General features: G+C 46.6%; 8 protein-coding genes across 8 annotated transcripts; 2 read left to right on the plus strand and 6 right to left on the minus strand.

Moving 5' to 3' along the window:
* Positions 1 to 120: 120 nt before the first annotated feature.
* Positions 121 to 931, minus strand: MCYG_02682 (uncharacterized protein; the record flags this gene model as incomplete). The annotated part of the gene is made up of 2 exons (XM_002849702.1): positions 121 to 638; positions 706 to 931. 2 exons carry the CDS (start codon positions 929 to 931, stop codon positions 121 to 123), a joined length of 744 nt encoding a protein of 247 aa, XP_002849748.1.
* A 1,409-nt stretch (positions 932 to 2,340) lies between these two features.
* MCYG_02683 (uncharacterized protein) lies at positions 2,341 to 2,963 on the plus strand (the record flags this gene model as incomplete). Its single annotated transcript, XM_002849703.1, has 3 exons — positions 2,341 to 2,426; positions 2,468 to 2,571; positions 2,830 to 2,963. The coding sequence occupies 3 exons, from the start codon at positions 2,341 to 2,343 to the stop codon at positions 2,961 to 2,963; spliced, it is 324 nt and encodes a 107-aa protein (XP_002849749.1).
* A 3,069-nt stretch (positions 2,964 to 6,032) lies between these two features.
* MCYG_02684 (conserved hypothetical protein) lies at positions 6,033 to 6,914 on the minus strand (the record flags this gene model as incomplete). Its single annotated transcript, XM_002849704.1, has 1 exon — positions 6,033 to 6,914. One exon carries the CDS (start codon positions 6,912 to 6,914, stop codon positions 6,033 to 6,035), a length of 882 nt encoding a protein of 293 aa, XP_002849750.1.
* Positions 6,915 to 10,638: 3,724 nt separating this feature from the next.
* On the minus strand, positions 10,639 to 12,429 carry MCYG_02685 (conserved hypothetical protein; the record flags this gene model as incomplete). Its single annotated transcript, XM_002849705.1, has 2 exons — positions 10,639 to 11,556; positions 11,710 to 12,429. 2 exons carry the CDS (start codon positions 12,427 to 12,429, stop codon positions 10,639 to 10,641), a joined length of 1,638 nt encoding a protein of 545 aa, XP_002849751.1.
* A 1,040-nt stretch (positions 12,430 to 13,469) lies between these two features.
* On the minus strand, positions 13,470 to 14,578 carry MCYG_02686 (conserved hypothetical protein; the record flags this gene model as incomplete). Its single annotated transcript, XM_002849706.1, has 2 exons — positions 13,470 to 14,268; positions 14,331 to 14,578. The coding sequence occupies 2 exons, from the start codon at positions 14,576 to 14,578 to the stop codon at positions 13,470 to 13,472; spliced, it is 1,047 nt and encodes a 348-aa protein (XP_002849752.1).
* Positions 14,579 to 15,321: 743 nt separating this feature from the next.
* MCYG_02687 (Atg28p) lies at positions 15,322 to 16,716 on the minus strand (the record flags this gene model as incomplete). The annotated part of the gene is made up of 1 exon (XM_002849707.1): positions 15,322 to 16,716. One exon carries the CDS (start codon positions 16,714 to 16,716, stop codon positions 15,322 to 15,324), a length of 1,395 nt encoding a protein of 464 aa, XP_002849753.1.
* A 436-nt stretch (positions 16,717 to 17,152) lies between these two features.
* MCYG_02688 (conserved hypothetical protein) lies at positions 17,153 to 18,263 on the minus strand (the record flags this gene model as incomplete). Its single annotated transcript, XM_002849708.1, has 4 exons — positions 17,153 to 17,500; positions 17,561 to 17,763; positions 17,825 to 17,951; positions 18,171 to 18,263. 4 exons carry the CDS (start codon positions 18,261 to 18,263, stop codon positions 17,153 to 17,155), a joined length of 771 nt encoding a protein of 256 aa, XP_002849754.1.
* Positions 18,264 to 18,684: 421 nt separating this feature from the next.
* MCYG_02689 (26S proteasome regulatory subunit rpn2) lies at positions 18,685 to 22,420 on the plus strand (the record flags this gene model as incomplete). The annotated part of the gene is made up of 5 exons (XM_002849709.1): positions 18,685 to 18,824; positions 18,913 to 19,082; positions 19,156 to 19,688; positions 19,751 to 22,006; positions 22,094 to 22,420. 5 exons carry the CDS (start codon positions 18,685 to 18,687, stop codon positions 22,418 to 22,420), a joined length of 3,426 nt encoding a protein of 1,141 aa, XP_002849755.1.
* Between the last annotated feature and the right edge of the window lie 447 nt (positions 22,421 to 22,867).

Below are 22,867 nucleotides of genomic sequence, written 5' to 3' on the forward strand. Positions count from 1 at the left end.
ACAATAATGTGCATGAATTGCGGTATCAGGATATATGAATTATTAGTTATCAAGGAGAGAAGGAAGAAAGGCGGATACGTAAAATCGGGAAGATGGCATCGACAGCGGTTAAGTATCCGGTCATTGAAGTTTAGGGCTCACTGGCAAGCCCACGCGACGAGGCTGTGGGCTATATATTGGTAACTGAGCTGGGTGGGTAATGGGAACAGGATGCGCGGTAATATCTACGGCATTCCTGCGGCCCTGAGACGTGGTAGATGGCTGGCCCTGAGAGCTGACTGAGCTTGCTAGATTGGGTTCCGAGCAACGAGGTGGGCGAATAGGTGTTTCTAGTAATTCGTCGGGTACCATGAGGGCTCGATAAACCTCTACGGGTTGATAATAGGAATTTGGCTGCTGAGCTTGATAAGGATGATAAGTGAACGGGCTTGATCTGGTTGGAGTTTGCGGATCGGTGAGTTTCATCTGAGTACTCGCTGCCCGAATGTCTTCCCTGTATAAAGGGTGACACGGAAGATTGTGGTGTGTCGACGGTAACGTCCCATTATCCTCGGCCTTACGACTGGCCTTTTCGCGTGAGAGTAGTTTCCGGTACCACATTTTTTTGTGCATGATGAGATATAATGCAGCAGAGAGGACTGCATCAGATGTATGAGCTTACATGCCTCTTTTTTGCTAGGGAGGAGAACCTTTCGAAGAACATACGGAGAAGACCACCAAGTCCTGCACAAAGCCCAATCAGGAGCTTCTCTTTCCTCTGCAGGTCAATGTTTTCGCTGCACGTACCCGGTTGACTGTCAAGTTTAAGGAGAGTATCCGGTGAAACACTGTCCGCTCTTATATGAGGGTCTATAGGTGTAGCGGAGGCGTCTTGGAGGTAGATAATGATAAATATGACTGCTGACTGAAGGGGGCCTAGGTCTCGTAGCATCATAGAAATGAAAGTGTAAATTCGGCAACAGTGCACAAACACATCTTTCTGTGAACCTGGAGCTTTCGAATGTAGGTTTGAATGGAAGATGGAAAGTTAGGCACGGGCACAACCCCATCTTATATCCAAAAAATAGAAAGGAAACTTGGAATAAAAAAGAATAATTCCTATGGCTGGTGGTAGATTCTGAAAGGTCCGATGATGTTGTTGTCAATTCACGACTGCATACTTAGCTCATGTGGTTTGGGGGCGAGATGAGCATACTCTCCAATCGTATCCCGAGTCGTGGTAACCATTGATAGCCCCAACCAACACATCGAGTGGGGAAAGGGGGGGGTACACATACTATGTACACATGCATGCTGGATATAACTGGGACAATCGAAAATATCTAGAACTCCCAAGTCTCGAGCAGCGTATTCACCTCAATAAGAGGTAAGAGAAAAAAAGCAGTTTGGAGATCCGCCGAATATGAACACCAAAAAGGACACAGATTATCACCACGGGATGCGATTGTTATGTATACTGCCCAAATTGTCACGTATGTTAGGGAGAAAAAGTCGTTTGTCAGACATTGCATGCACTCTGGGCGGCGGCGTATCCAGTGATTCAAGAATGGCTGGCTTTCTGGAAGATTTCCTGTTACGGGACATTACCGATGGACACGATTGGTTCAACCATCAAGCCTCCCGGTAGTCCGGTGAATACTTAGTTAGCTAACCACCAACAGAAAAGGGCCAGATTGTCTAACAAACGGGCCTGGCTAGCGGGCTGCTAGATACACTCTTGTGCCACCATCCTAGTTGTGTGTTGCACCACAATGAGCGCGCAGGTTTGGTTCAGGTGCTGCAAGTTATGTATCATGCGGTTGACTCACATATTAAGAGATAACCCCCCCATTAGATTCCCCAAAGGATTCGAAAAGAATAGATCGCTCATGCGTCCTGTTGTTTAGTTCTGCATGGGTATGGGAAAACAGAGATCCTCAGCCCTTTTTAGCCCGATATTTTGTCTTTAGGCCCTTGCCTACACTAGAGTACCAAAAGAACGGATACTACCAAAAACTGTGGGTTGGGGAGTTTTGTACACTTACATGGTACGGCGTAGCAAAGTCTAAGAGGAAGCAAGGCCGTGGCTGTGGAGGATTCGTGTTGAGACGAAGGTGAATACCATACCATAATTGTCCATTCCTTGTCCTAGCCAATATTAAGAGATGGATATTGCGTCCAACGAAGCTTGTCCGCCGTACGATTCTCGTCCATAGCATTAACGTGCAGAAACCACATCTTCTTCAACTAAGTCCCGTCACAGGGGAGTTGGGGTAACCAAAACCTCCAGAACCTGCCTAGAAATGTAATTAATATGAACATATTTTAAGCCTATAAGTGAGACTCATTAATATGTAGAGAATGACGCCTGTCGGGGTATACTGGATTAAAGTGGAATACGGATTAACAATACTAAAAGGGAGGCTTCGAATGAGCGAAAGAATTGAGTAAGTTGCAAGCCCTATACCTCCCTATACCTTGGGATCAGGTCATTTTTCCTCAACTTTTCGGGAATTCACTATATCAGCCCAAGCTCCAAGGCCCCATCCGCATCAAGGTTTGCCAGTGTTCATACGATCCTGGTAATCGATTGTGTGCACCATGGGGCCGACGGTTGAGACTCTTCCACTCGGTTGGGTTCTACCCCCAATGAGGCTTGACTAAGAGTCAAGGTGTTGGGACTGTGCAAGCAATTACCAATCACCAAACCAAGCATTAATATCCATATTCGCGACAATTTCATGGCCACGCAAGGAGCTGAAGTAGGAAACAGTGCCGGGTCATTTAATTTTTGACGGTAGAGAGTATTAGAAATGGTATAAATGAGAGTATGGCCTAATACGACATCAGGCCCGTTCTCCATCTTCCCGGGTATCTGGTATGAAAAGGCACAGCCATCATGGATCTTTGGTGTCTGCCGCAGCAACAGCATTCCCCCGGTGAATGCCGGAAATATTGAACTTCGACATGTTGATATGCCATGACAACCCCTGTCCAAGAACCTCACGATGGTTACAGTCAGATAATCTCCTGGACAGGTGGGAGAATAAGCTATACTCCAGGCAGCTCTTGTATATGTGTTAGCCCCGTGCCGCATTAGCCACACATACACAGTACGGGGTTGGAAGTAATTGCGCACTTTATAACACTTTTGTTGCTTGCAGTTGGAGTGGGCCTGATTATTAATCAAGGGAACTTAATTTACCAATCATTTAATTAATAATAAAACTACGAATGAAATTCTGTTTTACTGTGGGTCAGCTGGGGATTGTCCAATAGATTCTTTCATTAGTCAGCCGTTTGTTTATTATTGGTTTTTGACATGATAAATTCAACATCTTTTATTCTTACATCCAACATCACAACATATATAAGAACTCAGCAGCCAAGTATATGGAAACGAGGCTGAAGATATATATATGTATATATGACTAACAACAAGCACATAACTAGTTAACTGATCGGAAGTTCAGCTAGTCGAGTTTGCCCCTGACCCCTGAACCACACGAGGATCTTCCCATTACGACTCGACGAATTTGCAACTTGCTGCCCCGTTGATGCAAACCCTGGGTAAAGGACAAGCAAGTTTACCTCGGGCTCCAAGATGCAATGTTACTTACCTCGAGGGTCTATATGAACTATCCGGATGACTACAAGTAATACGCTTACCACCGTTGAGCAGGGTTCCCCTCAAGGCACACCTCTGGTATGAACCCTGTAGCTCCATGATTTTACAACATGCTGTTAGCGACCTGGCGTGGGCAGCCGCGGGGGCCGAAAAAATATAGATGGCTTGCTGCATCTCTCTCCTAACCCTGGTATACTGAACCGCAGCCTTGGGTCTCTACCAAAAATCAATATCTCAAGCAGGGTCGTTTACTTTTACAGAGCGATGTTCTATCCCCTATTGGTGGAAGTAGTTGAACTCTAGGGATGCCCGACACATGGACCTTATGTATACATACAACGGAGGTCGGTGAATTTTTTGGAGAGTAGATTTCCCAAGATCCCCTCCCCCCCGCGCAACCCCCCTTGCGCTGGCCAGTGATGAACAAGGCGCAGATAATGGCATGCTTTCAAGGGGGCGAAGGCTGAACCAGTTCACTGGAATCTGCAATTTATACTACGTATATATCCATGAGAAGTCGATCAAACTCCCTCGCTCCCGAATTTACGGAATATATTGGCTGAGTTGGCAAGCGGGATTACCAACGCAAATATTCACGTCATCAGCAGCGATCCTTGTTATTGGTCATATGTATTGAGCCAGGACCAACGGATGAATGGAGAGAAAGGGTCCTAAGAGTGCTGGTAGGGGTGCTGGTGGGTTTGGCCCTGCATATCGATGATTCACCACTGCCGTCCTCGTGGTTTTCATTGTATGTATATCCTCTCAATAGGACTCCTGCTTCAGAGTAGACTTTGTCAGAGTGGTAGGCCGAAAGACTCGGATGCTCGTAGAACTCGGGCATGGGAACTATGTGGCTTTCATAGCCTCTTAGCCACGGGCAGGAGTGAGATATATACATAGGACTATGTATACATATGATCGGCCAACCCTGCTGAAGCTCTTGATTTCCATAGTAAAAAAGCAATTAGCATGGCCCAGCAAGGGTTGGCTGTCCAAAGAAATGGCCATGACGCTCCCGACAGCTTGTCCGCCCCTTTTATCCCTGCCTGAACCCCCTCACTTTTTATCATTTTATTGTTGCAATTGTCAAGTCTCTCTCTCTTGTCACGAGTCAGGAAGGCTATCGTGGCGCCTCCTCTGGCTCAGTGTGCGAGATATATCAGAAATAGTTACATGTAAATATTATTGGTTCTAGGGCGGGAAGCCTTCTGAGTGTTACATGTTACAGTGCTACGGGGTGGAGAGTACGTACGAACCGTCTCTGATTCACAAACGGTTGCTACCCTGTCCGGGTTACATATATACCTTCTTGAGGAGTAACCGAGATGTATAGATAAGTTTCCGCTAGTTACAGGCAAGCCCTTACATAACAGACATGTACCGACTTCTAACCCCCTAGCTACTATGTATAATACCACAGAACTTATACTAAGTACATCCTTGAGTTGTTTGCTAGTGAAAACACATATCCGTCTGACATCGACTCGGCCAACCACATTCTTGCGGTCATCCGCATATTACCATACGAGCATGGTTTGAACGGAGTCTTATATTATAAATTCGTATAGATAAAATATGTGATTTGCTGTGAACCCATGCACTCCGGCAATTGAAGGCGATTTCAAACGGGCCTGTTCTGATCCGTCAGGTGACGGTTAACCCAATAAAGGAAGTCTGGTTCTTTAGTAAACGTCCGATATCCTTGTGAGCGTTCCCCCCCTTTGAGTCAGTCTACTTATGTACATGGTGCTTCCCATCAAGCATGGGTATTAATAGCAGACGTACCGCTTCTCCCAGCCGAGGGTACCATCCTGTCCTATCTCAAGTATGCATGCCTTGCACGACCGTATTTTGGAGTCACCCGAGGTCACTGAGGTTCCGTAACACATCCTCCTCCCATGTTGAACGGGCTGAGGTGCAGGAGAACTACCCTATCACATCAACTCGCTTTATGAGCGCTAAGCGATAGAATTTCCGCTCAAGATAGTTTATCGGTGAGATTAAGTTGCGTTGATATGAGTGATGTCGCACGTATATACATATTCAGCGTCAAGACTAAATAGATGTGTATAGTTTGACATATCCAGTAGGTAAAGAAACTGTAATAATCGTGAAAGGCATTTCCCAAGAAAAAAAAAAGTCCATTCCCGAAGCACCTAGCTGTCAATAATCCAGGCTTCCAAAGAAAAAGAGAGAGAGAGAGAGAGAAATGAAATGGTGAGAACCAGTCGTAATAGAGAATGCTAACAGAGGATATCATATTGCGTCGCATTTTGTCACCATTAGTGGGACAGTAAAACATGAAAAGAGATGATAGAAATCGGCCAATTCTCGTTGTAAGTCTTTGAAATAGAATTGGCGTGGCTTCGGGGTATGTCGGGTTTCAAGGAAGATAATCTTTCGCTCACATAGGTCCAACTTGTCAGCCGAAAAGGTCGTTTGTTGATGGCACCATTTCAGAAGTCACCACTCGTTTGGGCTTAGCCTTCCTTTTTTTCCGACTTTGCTCAGATGGAGCAGGGTTGGAGGGCAAGTATGTTGGCACGGGAGCGGTGTCGGATATTATGGACCGGGGGGATTTCTCAATGTCCATTGTTGTTGTTGTGTAACTGCTATAGTCTTCATCCCTAGTAGTTGAGTTGCGCGCTGATGTACTGTAGTTGGTGGCTGGAGTTCGCTGGTCGAAGTTGTGCTCCGTTGGGCTTGTGGATTTATTAGAGTAAGTACGATGCGCTGGAGAATGGCTTCGCGTAGAAAAGTCCTGGTGATATGGATGTCGTGGGATCTCTCCGGGTAGAGTTGGCTCTAGGGAGCTGTTGCTCTGCAAAGAAGTATGTCGGTTATTCACAATAGACCTTGACATTTCAGAGGAATAACGTCCGTTTTTCGGTTTCCCAAGTTCGGCCATGGTTTTTAGGAACTCGCCACTGGCAGGTTTGTAAATAAAATCTGCCTTATCCTTTGTTGCGGTGGGCGATGACGCTCTCTCATTGAATGATCTCTCAGGCTCTACCGGTTCATCATTCTTTCGTGCGTTGAAGCCACGCGGAGAGTATCTCCACGGCTTTGAATGGGTCCGTACGAGGTCACCACTATTCTTAACCTGTTGTTCAGATATAACATTACCATTTCTGGATGGAAAGCCGCTCTCTTTAGCTTCTGGTGATGGTGAAATTTGGTTCCATCCACCTTCCATAGGCCCACTAATTGAGGGATCTCCAAATCGTTCATCGAGAGGCCCTGTAGTTTTCTGTGATCGCCTCTTCAATATCGGACGGTCTAGGCAGCACCGAACCCACGACATTTTGCAGTGTCTAGCGAAGGTGGTATATGAGAGTTGTATTAGAAGTTGAGGGTTGGGACGGGGGGAATAGAGCCTTCTTTATGGTAATCAGATAGATAGGGCGCAGCAGGGACGCATCACATCATTTTAATGCAAATAGAACACCATCAGTCCAGCTCCAAAAAGTTGGAGTTATGGATAAACGGGACAGGCTGGGAACAGGACGTATATGAAAGAAAGGGAAGATCTCCAGGCTACCGTCAGCCAACAAAGTTTATGGGGAAAGCAGCCTCCAACAACCTGAACTGAAAAGGGGCGCAATGTCCAACAACCACTCGGGACTGGGGGCCTAGAGGTGAGAGCAGTGTGTACAGATAACACCCGAAGGGGTAGGTAAATCGAACAGGCCGTAATCAGGTATGGTTCTTCTCACGCCTCCGAGGTGGACAGGGGGAGATATGGCCTGAAATTATTGGCCGAGTGAGAATAAAGGAGGGTAGAATATAAAATCGAGCAAGCTCATGGGGGAAAAATTGCTTTCGCTTTGAAGACTGTCATGGGCGTGTCACGACATATGATGGTATTTGTTCTCACTGGTGTAAGAAAATGGGAAAAGAAAAAGAACAAAAAGATAATGCAGGAAATGGAATAAGCCTCTAAACGTTGTTATAGACGCGGCTCCCTCTAAGTTGCGGGGCCTTGGGCATGCCACGATAATGTGTCTGTTCCCACAGCGTGATGTATACACTCCTCAGTCATAACTCTGCTTTGTTCGACTGGCCTGGCGCTTGGTAGGGAAACAGGCAAGATTTCAAGGAAGCCAGGGAGTGAGAGGCAGGGTCCAAAAGTTTGCTCCACAAAGGGAAGTACATTAAGAACGATGTACTCCATACACCTGCATCTACTATGTATAATCCTGGCGGATGTGGAATAATACTGGTGTTATCTTTGGCTGGGAGAAGGGAAACGCCTTAGCATAGTCAAGGCCTTGCCCCCATAACACCTCATTCACCTGCATGAGGCTAGGGCATTTCAGATTCCATGATAATAATTATTTTGGGCCTAGGATCTGCTTGAAGGCGTCATGCAGAGAGACGGGGCTGAAGTACAAAGTCCAGTCTGCCCCAGACAAGCCCTCTCTGGCTGCCTGAGCAGGGCGTTCAAGGAGGCTCAGCGCTGGTTGGGTGGTGTGGGCAAATTGCTGAGAAAAGAACAAACATTATCGGCAATGCCATGTTGGTAGGTACGTTGAAAAAAGTGACCTTGATGAATATCACATACTATGTAGTACTCCGTATGTACTATGTATGTATATATGTGCGGTGTGGCAGGCTTCTGTAGCACGACACGCATAGGGAAGTTGAATTAGCGTGTGGAGCTCTTTATGGCGGCTAAGTCATCGAGGCCAATCACCACCAGTTTCTCTCACTTCTGCCCTTCGTTTTTCTTCGTCATTTCCCTTCCGTCGGTTCTGTGTTTCAATTCCCTCTGGCCCCCAAAAAATGCAGATCAGCCTGAGAGAACGCTAGCGGGGGTAAAGAGAGAGGAAAAAGAAACGATCACAGAAGCACCATCCGGAGTGTTCCCTGAGTCGTAACATCCTCGAGCTATCCGTATTTTAACCGGCTGGACACAGCGTTCGTTCCAAACCCGGCACTTTTGACATAAGCCGTAACTGGTCCCCCATTAATACCTCGCATACTCCTAGATTTGGGCCTCGCGGGTACAAACCCTCGTCGGCCGTGGGGAGGAGAGAGCAAAGAATGATGTCCAGACTTCACATGCATCTAGCTTGGACAACCCATAATCCATGGAGGAACCAGGGAAGGGACAGGTCAACCTCTCGTGTGATAGAATCCAACAAATATCAGAGGATGGTGATTGGACTGTCTTATAAAGCCCCTGTCAATAATCAAAGAAAAAAACAGCTGGATTTGACCAGCGAAGCTTCCGCCGAGCCCATGACATCGGCGATGCTTTCTTTTCCACCATCCACAATCGAGGGGAGAGGATTTTACTTGAGTTGCAGGGAGTTTCAAAGGGTTTCTTCCCTGGAGCCTCTTCCATTTGGCAACCCCCGCAATAGTTCGAGATTTTCTTTCATAATATACTCGTGTTTTATATATGTGTTGTTGACTAGGGCTCTTCTATTAAGGTTGAGCTTTCCAATATGGCTCGCTTGACTTGCTGTTTCCCCTTGATAACCCAGAAGCCGCATTTCGGGATGCAAATTAGTTGCAGTTTTCGATGGAAAAGGCATAAAGCAACTCTGTACTTAGGCAGTGGTAGATGCAGCATGCAGTGAGACCTATTTTGTGGCGAAATGGACTCGGTATTATATACTGAAGATGACACGGCACAGCCGACGAGGATACCAGGTCAGAACTTAACCGCAAGAAAGGAATAAAGTAAAGTGATGCAGCAATCCAGCTGTGCGCCACCTACAGAGCCAGCTGACTGGCGTCTCTGCTTCCATTATTTGTTTCACAGTTCGGAGTATTCGGTATTGCGAGTGAAAAAGAACTTCAATCCGGTTCTCTTGTGGTTCTCTCCGTAGACTTCATGGCTGGCAGCAGTATGAATGCCCATTTCGTTGTATTCCTCAAGGTGATTCTCCTTTCCTGATTGGGGTTGGTAAATTTGATATACTACCAAGTTCGACTCACTGTTCGATAGGGAGGGTTTGTTATAATCAGGGTTGACTATATCAAATTTTGGAGGATGGAGATTTCACTGATACCGCATATCTTGAATAGGTAGAGAAGATCCAGCAGTTTTTATTACCCTGCTTTGCTCCAGAGAGCTACTAGATAACTTCGCCGCGAAACCATCGATAGGAGCCTTCTATAACTAGCGGTTACTCCAGGAGAGATTGTGAAGCCGACCCCCAAGCGATCCGTCGAATCAGTCGAATACTCTGATTTGGGAAGAGGAAGATCCCGCATAAGGGCCTCTTGGCCCAACAAGCAGAGTTCCGGTCGCAGATGATAGGATCAGGTCAATGCAAAATAAGGTCAAGGATTCCATGGCATGGACATACATAATAATCCGTACGGGGAATTGTTGCAGTCACTCCGTATGTAAGCCGCCATAACAAGATGTGCACATATAGAGAACCAAGATACCTAGAGTTGATCGTAACGGGCCAGCCGCTCAGTTGTTTCTTTTCACATACTTCGTACAGTTTATGTATATGCCCAACGACGACATTGGATCATGAATGTACCCTGTTGGTCCTCCCGCCGTGGTGGATAGTAGTGGCAGCAAGACATTCTAGTTCAACCTGGTTAGCGACCAGCAAGACGATCTCCTTTGCTCCCGAAAGGATCCGTGCCAGCTTGACTAATCATTAATTTTTGCTATGACAATAGTTACCAGCTGCGAGTGGACAGACAACATCCTATTGTCCAGACCGTTGGGTCGTGAGTCCCTGTTATCATGAAAGATCAGCTATACTGGGTCGGTCGATTGGAGCGGTTTCCTTCATACCTTTCCCGTCTACTCTAGACTAGGGTCTCTAGGGGCGCATATCTCCACCATCCCTCTCTCTTCCACCCTGCTGTAACGGCTGTTCCACCTGGTTATAAAAGTCAAGCAAATATTTCTTCTCCATCTCTAGTATGAGAATATGGCTGCTCTATGATCCTGGCATATTACGTATGGAATGTCACGACTTATCGGCATTCCACATACAAATAGCGATCTGAGGGTCTAGTAAGGATGCCCGTTAATGAAATATGTTACTTTATTGTATCCAGTCTTCCACAGCTTTTGTTACCGGGGCTATATCGCTTCCGGGTGACTCATTCAATAATAGCGATTCATCGTCAGATTCATCAAGAATCACCCACTCGTGGTTACTTATTCCGCGCTCGCGTGCGGGGAATCCATCATTTCGGAGCCAGACAAAAATATTTCGTGTAGCATGTTCTGAAGCTGATTCTTCCTCGACATTTAGTGCTTCATATCTGATTGGTGTATTTATTGTCGGGTTCTCCGCTGGTATACTGGCAGACATAGTAGTTGTCATGCACAATGGATGCATCGATTTACTATTTCGACAAGCCCAATACCAACCCGTATATTGAAGACCGTGGCCAGTACATTGTGCATGCAGACGAACCTCAATTTCGGTATCTTCAAGTACCGTGGTACCGAAAGGCATCCATGGAGTCAGCGGCCACCCACGTTGCCGTTCTACTTGACTTAGATAGAGAAGTCGGCATTCATCTGACCTTAAAAGCGATCCATTAGTGCTTGGCGGTTCCGACACAGGTTCCTGTATAAACGATTGTGTGACACCACACCATGATGCAGCATGGGGTTCAATCGATGCAATACCGTATCGACCATCCCGGAGGATATTCTTGTCAGTACCCATAATTATACCACCAAGCCAAAAGAATGAAACATGCGGGACTCGGTTCATCAGGATATAAGCAAGTATATAGTTGTCCTCCACAGAGTCAAGAACCGCGAATATAGACTGCAGCCATGGGCTTACGGCATTGCAAGGTATGCTAGGTTCATAAAATACACTCGACAAAAGAGAGAGTAGTCCCCGTGTGTTGCAACTCAATGTCAATAGTTTGTCCAGCTCCGGCACTATCTGATCCGATATAAAGCCAAATTTCTTCTGCTCTGTTGTCTCTGGTATATGTGGCTGAAGCCTGTGCTGCTTATAAGAATCGGGTTTCGGGAGTGATATTGGGTTTCCCTTCCTATTCAGCAAAGGGAGAAACAAGGTTGAAGAGAGCGCTGCCAGGGTTTGGTCAACAATATTATGTCGATTGCAGTATTCTGCGAGAAAACGAACCGCAGTTGTAAACGAAGGTGCGGTAGTTGATATATGACAGAGGGGTGAACGGCAAGAAAGCGTAAATTTCGCCCTTGTTTCCAAAGTAATCGACCAAGGTGATCGGAATTTTTCTCGCTCCCGTGTAAGGTAAGCCTGCCATCCCTCACCAGGAGACAAGACAGCGGCCCACCATCTAACTGCATCATTATCGATATCTCCTACATCCACTATGATTTCGGCTTGTTCGTCTCCTGTGTTGTTGCTATATTCCGCGTGCTTTTCAGTATATATCAGCTCGGCTCCGGCCATAAGTTCGACCCAACGCGCCGAGAATATGTAACTCCATGCTAGTATCAGCACAGAAAGGTGATTATCTTCATTATTAAACCATTTCTGATAGGTCGGCTCCAGGCTTTTGGAGAGAGCAAGCTGTGTTGGATGGTTGATGGAAACTGGGAGCTGAAGCCTTTTTTCCACGCGGGGTGTCTTGCATTGCCCCCGCGAAGTTTCCCAAATCGACGTCCCAGTCGCGTAGAGACAATTATACTTATACTTTATATCCAGATCATGGACCAAGGGGGGTAGATTCCGAACTGCTGGCTGTATGTGGAAACAAATCTTGGGCAGGCTGGGTTCCCCTCGAGCGCGAGCGTGAAGCCTTGCCCAAGTACAAAAGCCCTGTTCATACACGGCTCGGCTTATTTCAGGACTTGGCCGTACAGCATCTTCGGGCTCCATGGTGGATGGTATTGCAGAGTGATTTGAGAAGTAGAAGCGTTGGCGTATATGAGATCAGGGAATAGTTACACCGAATAAAATAAATGCACTCCGGGCGCGGCGGAGAGTGCGAGTATTTAAACCCAACTGTCAGATAATGTTGACAAAAGTAGTTAAGGCAACGTACTAAATTAACCCTCATAATCTGATAACCACTAGGTATAGAAGAGGTGGAGGAGTGGTGACGCTAAAAATAAGCTTAAAGGCTACTCCGTAGTTCTTGGGCTATCTTGTGGGGGAAATGGGGCGATTGGATGTGACCATCTAGTATATTCAACTGATATTAAATACAGGAATTGGTAAGGCATAATGAATAGGATAATGCCGCCCACCGGATAGAACAATGATTAAGGGTATGATACATAACTATAGAACGTAATATAAGTGACAATACATTTATTGGGTGGTTTAAGTCTTACGATTGTAAGGCACAACATGTAGCTAGAACAGATGGGCTGAACGCCTGATTGTTGATCGTCTCCTGGATGTTACTCACTGTACGGAGTATATATTAAGTATATCCTCTGCATAATACTCACATACTGCCTCTACTGTCCTCTCTTTTTACTTATATCCACCCTTATGTTCCACTGTCTACGTTTCGCGGCCTTTTCTACTCTTTCCTTAACTATCCAGGTTCGTATATCAGGATCGAAATTGACATGTCTCAATTTTTATGTTTTACACATATACAGCATCAAGTTAAAGTAAATATCCCCTATAAAATAGAGTGTGTGTGGGTAAGCGGCCAAATAATTGTTCTGAAGGAAGCCTCCGGCATTCGATATCTGCTGCAGAGAGAGATGGGTTAGTTTCGCAGCGAGGTGGAGGGAAATATGTTGGAAAGGTGGGATCTCCATGGTTGGCCATAGTAGCACGCGGCTTTGGTGGATTTTGGAAGGAGTACGGAGTATATACGATCACTTTTGTGAAAGAAATGTAGATAGAAATCTGATACGTAAACCGCGAATGACTACAGACTATAACGAACAACGGGATCATCAACACTGACTTAATTCTTGCATTCCTGAATAATAAACATGGTTCTTCGCAACCCATTCCCGAATTGCCTTTTTCATCTGAGACTTGGACCCGTCTTCGTGCCAGAAATGGCCTGCTCCTCTGACCATGACGCTATTGAATCGCGAGCCTTCTTTTTTCGTCAGTTCTTCACACCAGCTTATCAGTTTCTTGGATGATGTAAAACCATCCTTGTTTCCGAAGATAGCTAAAGTCTCGTGTTCTAAGACCTTATCTCGGAGGTCTGAACTTTGGAGATATTTTCCATTAATCGTTGTTGTGAGTCTAGAGGTCGGCGTAAAAAGGCTAGTAGCTGTAAAGAAGGAGATTGGAGGTAAAATAGGGGTAATAAGAAGATACGATATGTTGATTTTCTCCATTCTAGCAATCCTAGTGCAAGGATCTGGGGATTCTGGCTCGCTGATGATGCCATTTTGTACCCAGCATTCCTTATTCCACTTTGAGGACAGGCTCCAGGCCCTTTGCATAATTCTTGCGGGCGTGTCGTTTTCTCTGGATTCCGCAAAGACTAATTGGATACTTCTCAAGGTTGGTAAATAGCTCGCTAGCATTGACCCGTATGAATACCCCGATACTATGATAGAAGGGGGGTTCGTTTTATCCACAGATGAGTTACTCTCCGCAGCTGGAACACAGGTGGGTTTCGATAATGGTTTCAGGCCTAAAATGTAGAACACAAGAAACGCATAGAATGAGATAAAGTCACCAAGCTCTGGTCTTGCTGTCCAGCTTGTTCGGCCTTGCGATCCACTAGCGCCTCTAGATACAGTTGTTAGTATTCCCATAAGGAATGTAGTCATAAAAAGTGAAGATAAAACTACCGTAAATTGAAGGTCCCTACAACATATCCTGCTCTCAATAGTTCGCTCGCGACAGTTGCCACAACTGGGTCATCGTAGCAACCTCCTAGAGGGGCATACGGATGAGCTATTATGGCACCTTTTTGAATCCATGCAAACTCTCTATCCCTGGGCTGCGAATGATCTGGATGATATATCCTACATTGAAGTAGAATATTATCGTATAGCGATGGAATAGTAAACTGGTGTGTTGGCAGGGGCAAAGCCATTAGTATAAAAGAGTATAGCCAAGCTTGTGAGACATAAATCGCTTGGTTTTATCAGGCTTTTGGCCTCCTGATGATTATTTATTCGTACTAGAGGTGATTTTATCCTATTCGTTAAAGCGCAACACATCCAACGCGTTCATAGAGCATGAAATAAAAGCTAAACCTAGCATGCTAAACACTCAATATTTTAGAGACGTTTGGGATGTTTTGGTAAATTGGCGTAGGGTGCGAGGAGATAAAATGAGGAAATGCAGGAAGCCGCTCTGGACAACAGAACGTGTGATATGTAAAAGATAGTTATATTCAACCGGGAAGCACCAGAAGTGCCCAAGAGTAATTATTATTAACAAGTTGTAAAATGTTGAATGGGACACAACTTCGATTTACCTGTCGGGATTTTCAACCCTATAGAGGGATTATATATAACCCGATAACTCACATGCACCCGACGTGCTTATATAATATACCATATTATCAGGGGCTGCTCCGTCTGTCATGCCAGTCCTTATTTCTTTGGTGGTCAATTATTCGGCCCAGTAGTAGGGAATGCCCTTCATTTCGGATAGCTAGGAGACGTGCATATTTTTAATAAGCCCTTGCGGACGGTCCGACCAGGCAACATGCCGGCTGATAACATTTATGGTACAGCGCTAATCTGCGATTAGTCCAAACAGATGGTAGTTGTGAAAATTAAGAGAGATGTAATGTATATGGAGTATTTATCTGTATGAAGAGAAGGGCTGTTACGCTGGAGAGAGTAGCCAGGCAGGATCCGGCTCATCATCATAATCGCTATGTGATGCCGTATCCTTTTTCCCCGATAAGGGCGGAGTTTTTGGGCAGATGGTAGCTTGGTCCGTAGTATCTATTGACTTGTGTATTATCGGCGAAGGAGAGCCTCCTTTTGATGAAGTGGGAGACCGCAACAGGTCGTCTGGTACATCTCCTACCATCGTGCCCTCGTGGTCGCCGCCCGGAGCTTGATGGGGGTAGCCGAATGTACTGGAGAATATAGCCTTGGCCTCCACAAACGCTTCGAGTTCAGCACCGATTCCGCATATAAGCAGCGTCCAGTTCTTCTCTTCTGCCAGCCGTAGGTGGCTTTCTAGCCTTTGAATAGTAACGTCCAGCTCTTTCTGTATCAAGGAAAGGTCTGTCTCGCGGGCCTTCTCGGGGTCCATTGGTTCAGTCAACGAACCCTTCCCTTGTAACCGGTTCAGGGTATTCCGTAGCTGCGTCTCTACATTTGTTATTGTTGTTACAGTATCGTTCCATATGTGTCCGCCGTCTTGCAAGGCCTCAATCTCTTGGCTGGCGGCTTCACTACGCTTTTCTAGTGCCGATATTTCTAGCGTCCAGTGTTCTTCCGCCATCTCGAGGGTTCGGCGGTCCGGCTTCAACGAGAAGAATGTTGTCGGTGCAGAGGAGATATTAAGTGGTGGGATAGGCGGCTTCTTTAGATACCGTTTGGCGTCTGTATTGACCAGGGAAAGGGCGGCTTCGTAGGACGACAGCTTAGCGTCTACAGCATTCTGAAGCTGTGATATTTCATCCGCCATATGTTGATAACGTATCTTCATCTCTGCCAACCTTGATTCGGTGTCTTTTATCTCGCCTTCAAGACAGTGAAGCTCGTTCGAAAGCGCATCTACACGCTTCTTTTGGCTGTCGGCCTGCATTGTAGAAATTGACTTCTCCAATCCAGCCCGTTTATCCATAAATGATTTCACCATCTGTAGAGCATCTTTCCTGGCATGAATTTCCGAGTCGAGGATATCATGCTCCTCCTCCTTTAAGCTTAAAAGGTTGTGGATAGAGCGAAGAATGCCTCTACGTGAATTTCGGAGGCTGGGTTCTCTTTTGCGCGGTTGACGTACTGGAAGAGGCAGCGTCGGGTTGCGATTCACAGTCTGGGAGGGAGTAGGAGTCGAGCTTCTTGTTGAAGGAGTAGCCTCTCGCGTAGCTAGGGATTGCCTGGCAGTCAAAGCACGGCTCTGAGAGTCAAGCAGTTCTTGCAAGTCGTTTTGAAGCTGTCGAGATTGCCGCTCTATGTATAAAAAAGGGTCCGAGGGATGCACTGAGACCGTAAGTGGCATTGGACGCAGACGGTGGGCATCATTTAAACCCCAGGTTGACATCTTGCTTCAGGTAGATCGAGTCAAGCTAGGGGAAAGACGGGTTAAGCACACGAGCTTGATTATGGAGGATGGCATTCACACTGACGTTGAGCCGGTTCTCTTTTTAGGGATGATAAAATATAACTAGCTGAGGAGTCAAGCATGGCTTCAAAAAGATATAATTTCCTCGTCCTTCTCTCGTTCGTCATAAGCTCAAATATATTAAACTGCTCCATACACAATTTGATAACTAAATTTCCTGATGACTCATCAAAACCACGTGCGAGTGTCACGCTGTCCAACCTTATACGATGGAAATAACATATATCTAGTGGTTATATAGCGATGTTCAAGTCTGCGGCAAGACCAGACGACCAGACCGTGTGATGAGGCACTGCACCCAGAGCTAAAAGAGGATGTACGAAAGAGCCCATAATGGAGGGAAATGCAACGCAGTTTATATGTCGCTATCATCAAACCATTTATCCTTGAGCAGCTGCTTCACCGTCGGCCTGTCTCTCCAGTCCATCTCCATAATCTTGCTAATAAACTCTTTATCTGGTTTACTCACCTCCCGCTCAGTGATGAGGTGAAAGGGAGTTGTTTTAGACCGTGGGATTTCCTGCATAAGATACAAAATGGCTGTTACAGTCATTGGGCCAGCTATTTCTTGGTATTTTGCTGGGAATGGACCAAAGTAACGGAACTGCTGCTTAAGAACCTCTAGGCCATACTCCTCATGGTCGTGCGACACGGTTGCTGGTCGAAAGATGTTGAAGTCTCCGCCATAAATAAGGCATATTAGCTATATAGATGTGTTAGGGTCGTTACGGTGGGTAATGCAGTCTGTAATATCAAAACATACCACCGCACCGAGGGACCAAATATCTGTAGCTGTATTCCAGGGTGTCTGCATGATGACTTCAGGGCTGCTCCATATAGGCGCACCGACGGGAGTTCCCTCCCTTGCTAACGCGGAGTCTACACGGCTGCGCTTGATGTCTGCAAATCGGTTTTCATGGCTGCTGCCCACCTTGTAATTCACAAAGATGTTGTCAAGTTTCACATCTACCGTAAAGTAATTATTTATCGTGGCAGGAGGACCCTACGGTTAACCAACCGGTCTTACCTGCATGCACGTATCCGTTGTCATGAAGCACACTTAATGCCTTTAGAATGCATCCAGAGACATACTTAATTTCCTTTCGGTTGAGAGATTGCTTGATCGATGCGTTTAGGAGATGGTCATCGAGATGCTTCAAGACAATAACTGGTGTATCAGCCCGGTCTTTAATTTCGTCAATTAAAGGGCGTAGAAAAGGTGTTTTGGCTTTGGAAACGTTTCAGGATATCTCGTTCATTTTGCACTCGGGGATGACCGCTCACTCCTTTAACAATCACGGTTTGCTCTGCTTGATTCCTGTTAAAAAAGGGATCAACTTTTACTCTTTCCTTTGCCGAAGGGCAGCACCCACCTTGCAAGTCGTGTCCTGGAGTTCTTTCACAGCAACGTATCTCCCGAGGTTTCCGTGAAGAGCTTGTCCGAGTCGAAGGAGTGACGATGACATTACGTGAATGTACTTGACGAGGAAATGAAGACTGGAGTGTGAATAATATATATCTTTAAGATAGCCGGCTCAGACCAGGAAGAACGTCGTGCCAAATCAACTTAGGTAATAATGTCACGTGAACAACAGGATCAGCCGTGCTTCTTCGTGCTTCTTGTCTTTTGACAACAAAACAGCACCGAACACATCAGACATCAATCACCACGATCCTTTTCTGTCCTTCTTCTCTTCTTTCTCGTCTGTATTGCTAAGATCTGCTTTACTTTTCCTTTTTTTTATACCTGACCACACTCCGCCAACAACTCGTTCACCCCAAACGATCGGAAGCTTCACTTCATCCAGAAGGCGACAGAGCCGCGTACCTGCAACAGAGCTTGAACTGGAAGTGTAAACCACCCATTTGACATACGCGCATACCACCATGGTTGGCCTTGTTTCGGCGGCAGGTTTAGTAGGGTTCCTTTCCGAACCGGATACCGAGCTTAAGGTGTTTGCCCTGAAGGCCCTTGACGCCCAGGTTGATCTGCTATGGACTGAAATTGCTGGATCTGTTGGGCAGATGTACGTCACCATAGAAAAAATTCTTCTGTTTATCCGCCCTTGTATGCTGCTTGAGAAGGTTCGATTGCTAACTGCTTGAATGTAATAGAGAAGCCTTGAGCGAAGATGAATCATTCCCGGAACGTGAACTTGCTTCCCTTGTTGCTGCTAAGGTGTACTATCACCTACAAGAGTATAGCGAGAGCATGGTTTTTGCTTTAGGAGCTGGTAATCGGTTCGATATTGAGAATGGCGGAGAGTTTGAAGAGACCATTATCTGTACGTTGGTCACCTCGAGGCTTAAGGCCCACTCGGTGTTTGTTCAACGATATGCTGACATTACAACTTATAGCAAAATGCGTGGATACTTTCATCTCAACATGTTCGATGCTCAAGGCTGCACAGTCTGCTGGGCGAGGTGGCGCTCCCCAGCTAAACACCTCATTTCCACGGAATGAAGGGGGTGTTTCAAGTACATCTGCTGGCTTAAGCTCCCCTATAACTCCGTTTTCACAGTCTGCTTTACCTTCGAAGTCCCTCCTATCGCGCCCCGAGTCATCCGTGGAATCTGGTTATCCCGTTGGCGAAGATGTTGGCGCAGATGGTGACGAGGTGCCCTTGGTACTTCAACGTGGGATTCAGAGGCAGCTGCAAAATGTCATTAAGCGGCTCTTTGACCGATGTTTCGAACAGCAGAGATACCGCCAAGTTATCGGTATCGCCGTGGAAGCCAAAAATCTCGATATCGTTCGAGTAGCTATTCTGCGGGCAGCTCACGATGCCAAGCAGCAAGGTGTTGAGCCGTCGAAGAGGGGAGAGGAGCTGATGGAGTACGTTTTGGGGATATGTATGAACGTTGTCCAAGAACGAGGGTTCAGAGACGAGGTTTGCAAGCTCGAATACACCGGATAAAACGAAACAATACACTAACCAAGCTGATTTTATAGATCCTAAAACTTATTCTTGAGCTCCTAAACGAGATTCCCTCCCCTGACTACTTCTCTATCGCCAAATGTGTTGTCTATTTGAACGAACACTCAATGGCATCCGATATTCTGCAAAAACTAGTTGAGAAGGGTGATGCTAGGTCCCTGGCCGTAGCTTATCAGATCTCTTTTGATCTTTATGATAATAGCACCCAGGAGTTTTTGAAAAAGGTTCGACAGGAGCTATCGGCAGTAATCCCTGAATCCAACGAAACCGATCACTCCGAGAAAATGGAAGAGGAACCAAAGGAAACCGATCAACTGCTTGGTGATAACGAGGAACAAACCACTCAATCCACTTCTACACGTGGAGGTAAAAAATTGACAGATAAAGCACGAGCTTCGCTAAAATCCATTCGAAGTATCCTGGATGGCGCTAACTCAATCCAACTTAACCTTGAGTTCTTGTACCGAAATAACAAAGCCGACATTGCAATATTGGATAAAATTAAGGATAGCTTGGAGGCGAGGAACTCAATATTCCACACCGCAGTTACCTGCGCCAATGCTTTCATGCATGCAGGAACTACACACGACAAGTTCTTCCGTGACAACTTGGACTGGTTAGGAAAGGCTGTGAATTGGTCAAAGTTTACTGCCACTGCCGCCCTCGGTGTCATTCATCGCGGTAATCTTACACAGGGACAGAAGCTCCTCGCACCATACCTCCCCAAGGAGTCAATGGCAGGCGTTGGAAATGCCGGTTCAGTATATAGCCAAGGTGGTTCGTTGTATGCTTTCGGTTTGATCTACGCCAACCATGAAGGTTGGGCGGTGGATCACATCCGCGAGCATTTCAACAAGGCCACTGAAGAAGTGGTGCAACATGGAGGTGCTCTTGGCCTGGGAGTAGCAGCGATGGGAACCGGTGACGAAGGGATCTATGCGGATCTGAACAAGGTTTTGAACGCTGATTTGGCGCTGAATGGTGAGGCCGTTGGTCTCGCTATGGGTCTAGTCATGTTGGGATCCGGAAACATGAAAGCCCTTGAGGATATGATCCAGTATGCACATCTAACGCAGCACGAGAAAATTATTCGTGGTCTTGCTATGGGCATGGCATTGATCATGTATGGCCGTCAAGAAGCGGCGGATGAGCTGGTCAATGGGCTGCTGGGTGATCCTGACCCTACGTTACGATATGGTGGAATCATGGCGATTGCGCTCGCCTACTGTGGAACTGGAAGTAATAAGGCTGTCCGAAAACTTCTTCATGTTGCTGTTAGCGATGTCAGCGATGACGTCCGCCGCGCTGCAGTTATGAGCTTAGGGTTCATCCTGTTCCGCAAGCATCAGAGCGTTCCACGCATGGTCGAACTCCTCTCAGAGTCCTATAACCCGCATGTACGATATGGGGCGGCCATGGCACTCGGAATTTCTTGCGCTGGCACTGGCTTAGATGAAGCTATCGACCTTCTAGAGCCAATGCTTAAAGATCCCACGGATTTTGTCCGCCAGGGTGCGTTGATTGCACTCTCTATGGTTCTTGTCCAACAGAATGAAACAATGAACCCGAAGGTTGGTACTATTCGTAAGGCAATGCAAAAGGTTATTGCAGACCGACATGAGGATGCTATGGCTAAATTCGGCTGTGCACTTGCTCTTGGAATCATCGACGCTGGAGGTCGCAACTGTACTATCAGCCTACAGACCCAATCTGGTAACCTCAATATGCCTGGAATCGTGGGAATGGCAGTGTTTACACAGTATTGGTACTGGTTCCCATTGACCCATTTCCTGTCTCTCAGCTTTACACCAACCGCTGTGATTGGTGTTGACCAGAAGCTGGAAGTCCCCAACTTCAAGTTCCACAGCAACACTCGCCCGAGCCTGTTTGATTATCCTCCAGAACAGCAGGTGAAGGCAGATGAGGCACCAGAGAAGATCAAAACGGCAGTCTTGTCAACAACTGCACAGGCCAAACGGAGGGCGCAGAAGAGAGAGAAACAGCGAAGTGGAAGCATCGATATAGATCAAACCCCAACCACGCCAAAGTCTACCGCTCAGCAGCTTCCAGATAAAATGGATGTTGACGAAACGGCACATAAGGCTGAGGAGGAGAAAGCTGGTGACAAGGAGGCCGCTGCTGTGGCAGAACCCAAACGGAAGCCAGAGAAAGAGAAGGTTGGCTACGAGATATCGAACTTGTCGCGAGTGCTTCCAGCTCAAGTAAAGTACATCTCATTCCCTGACCAGAGATACGAGCCCGTCAAGAAGGTAAGATATTACATGCCCTTTAGATACACATATCACCTTTGTGGGAAGATCTGCAGCTGTGGTGCTAACCTCGATCATTTTTTGTAGCCTACTGGCGGAGTTGTTGTTCTTCTGGACAAGAAACCATCCGAACCGCGTGAGATCATTGAATTGAGCGCCAGCAAAGAAACTAGGCCAGCTGCTACTGCCGGCAACCAAGGCAGCACTGTTCAGGGCCGTCTTAGCGCCGCACTCCAAGGTGCTGCACCAGCCGCCTCTGCTGCACCTACCACTCCGGCCCGACAGGGCGCTACCGCCGGCGCCGCTGCCGCTGCGGGCGTGCTTACGGCTGTCGACGAGGACGAGGGAGTCGAGGAAGCTCCCGTGCCAGATGAGTTTACATATGAAACCGAAGGCGAGGATGAAGAGCTCTGATAGCTGGCTTAGACATCCAGGGCATCTAGAAACGACACCCCCTATCCCCCCCTCTCTCTCCCTATCTGCCTTGCCCTCTACATCTTCCCTCAGCTCTCTCCTAAGCTCCTGGTGCATAGCATACACTGTGCTGTAGACACAGCCACTTCCTGTACTCTATCCCATATTATCATTTTATCATTCTAATCTAACTTCTGTACAACGAACAACTTCGTCCTTACAATGTAAAAATCCTCCAAATCTTGTGCCGAGGTATCTGTTCCCGTGATCTACTGCTTAGTCATCGGCACTCCTTTGACGGAGAACGAAAAAGGACGAACGAACAGCTGAAAAAAGGCCGAAGACGAGATCAAAAGGGCGAGAGAAATCTCTCTACCGGCGTTGTATATAGTCCGGTTACCATATCTTGTTTATATATAACAAAAGACCGCTCCTACTACCGCTAAT

The sequence above is a fragment of the Microsporum canis genome, genomic scaffold (assembly GCF_000151145.1).
Source record: "Microsporum canis CBS 113480 supercont1.2 genomic scaffold, whole genome shotgun sequence".
In the NCBI taxonomy this organism is placed as follows: Eukaryota; Fungi; Ascomycota; class Eurotiomycetes; order Onygenales; family Arthrodermataceae; genus Microsporum; species Microsporum canis.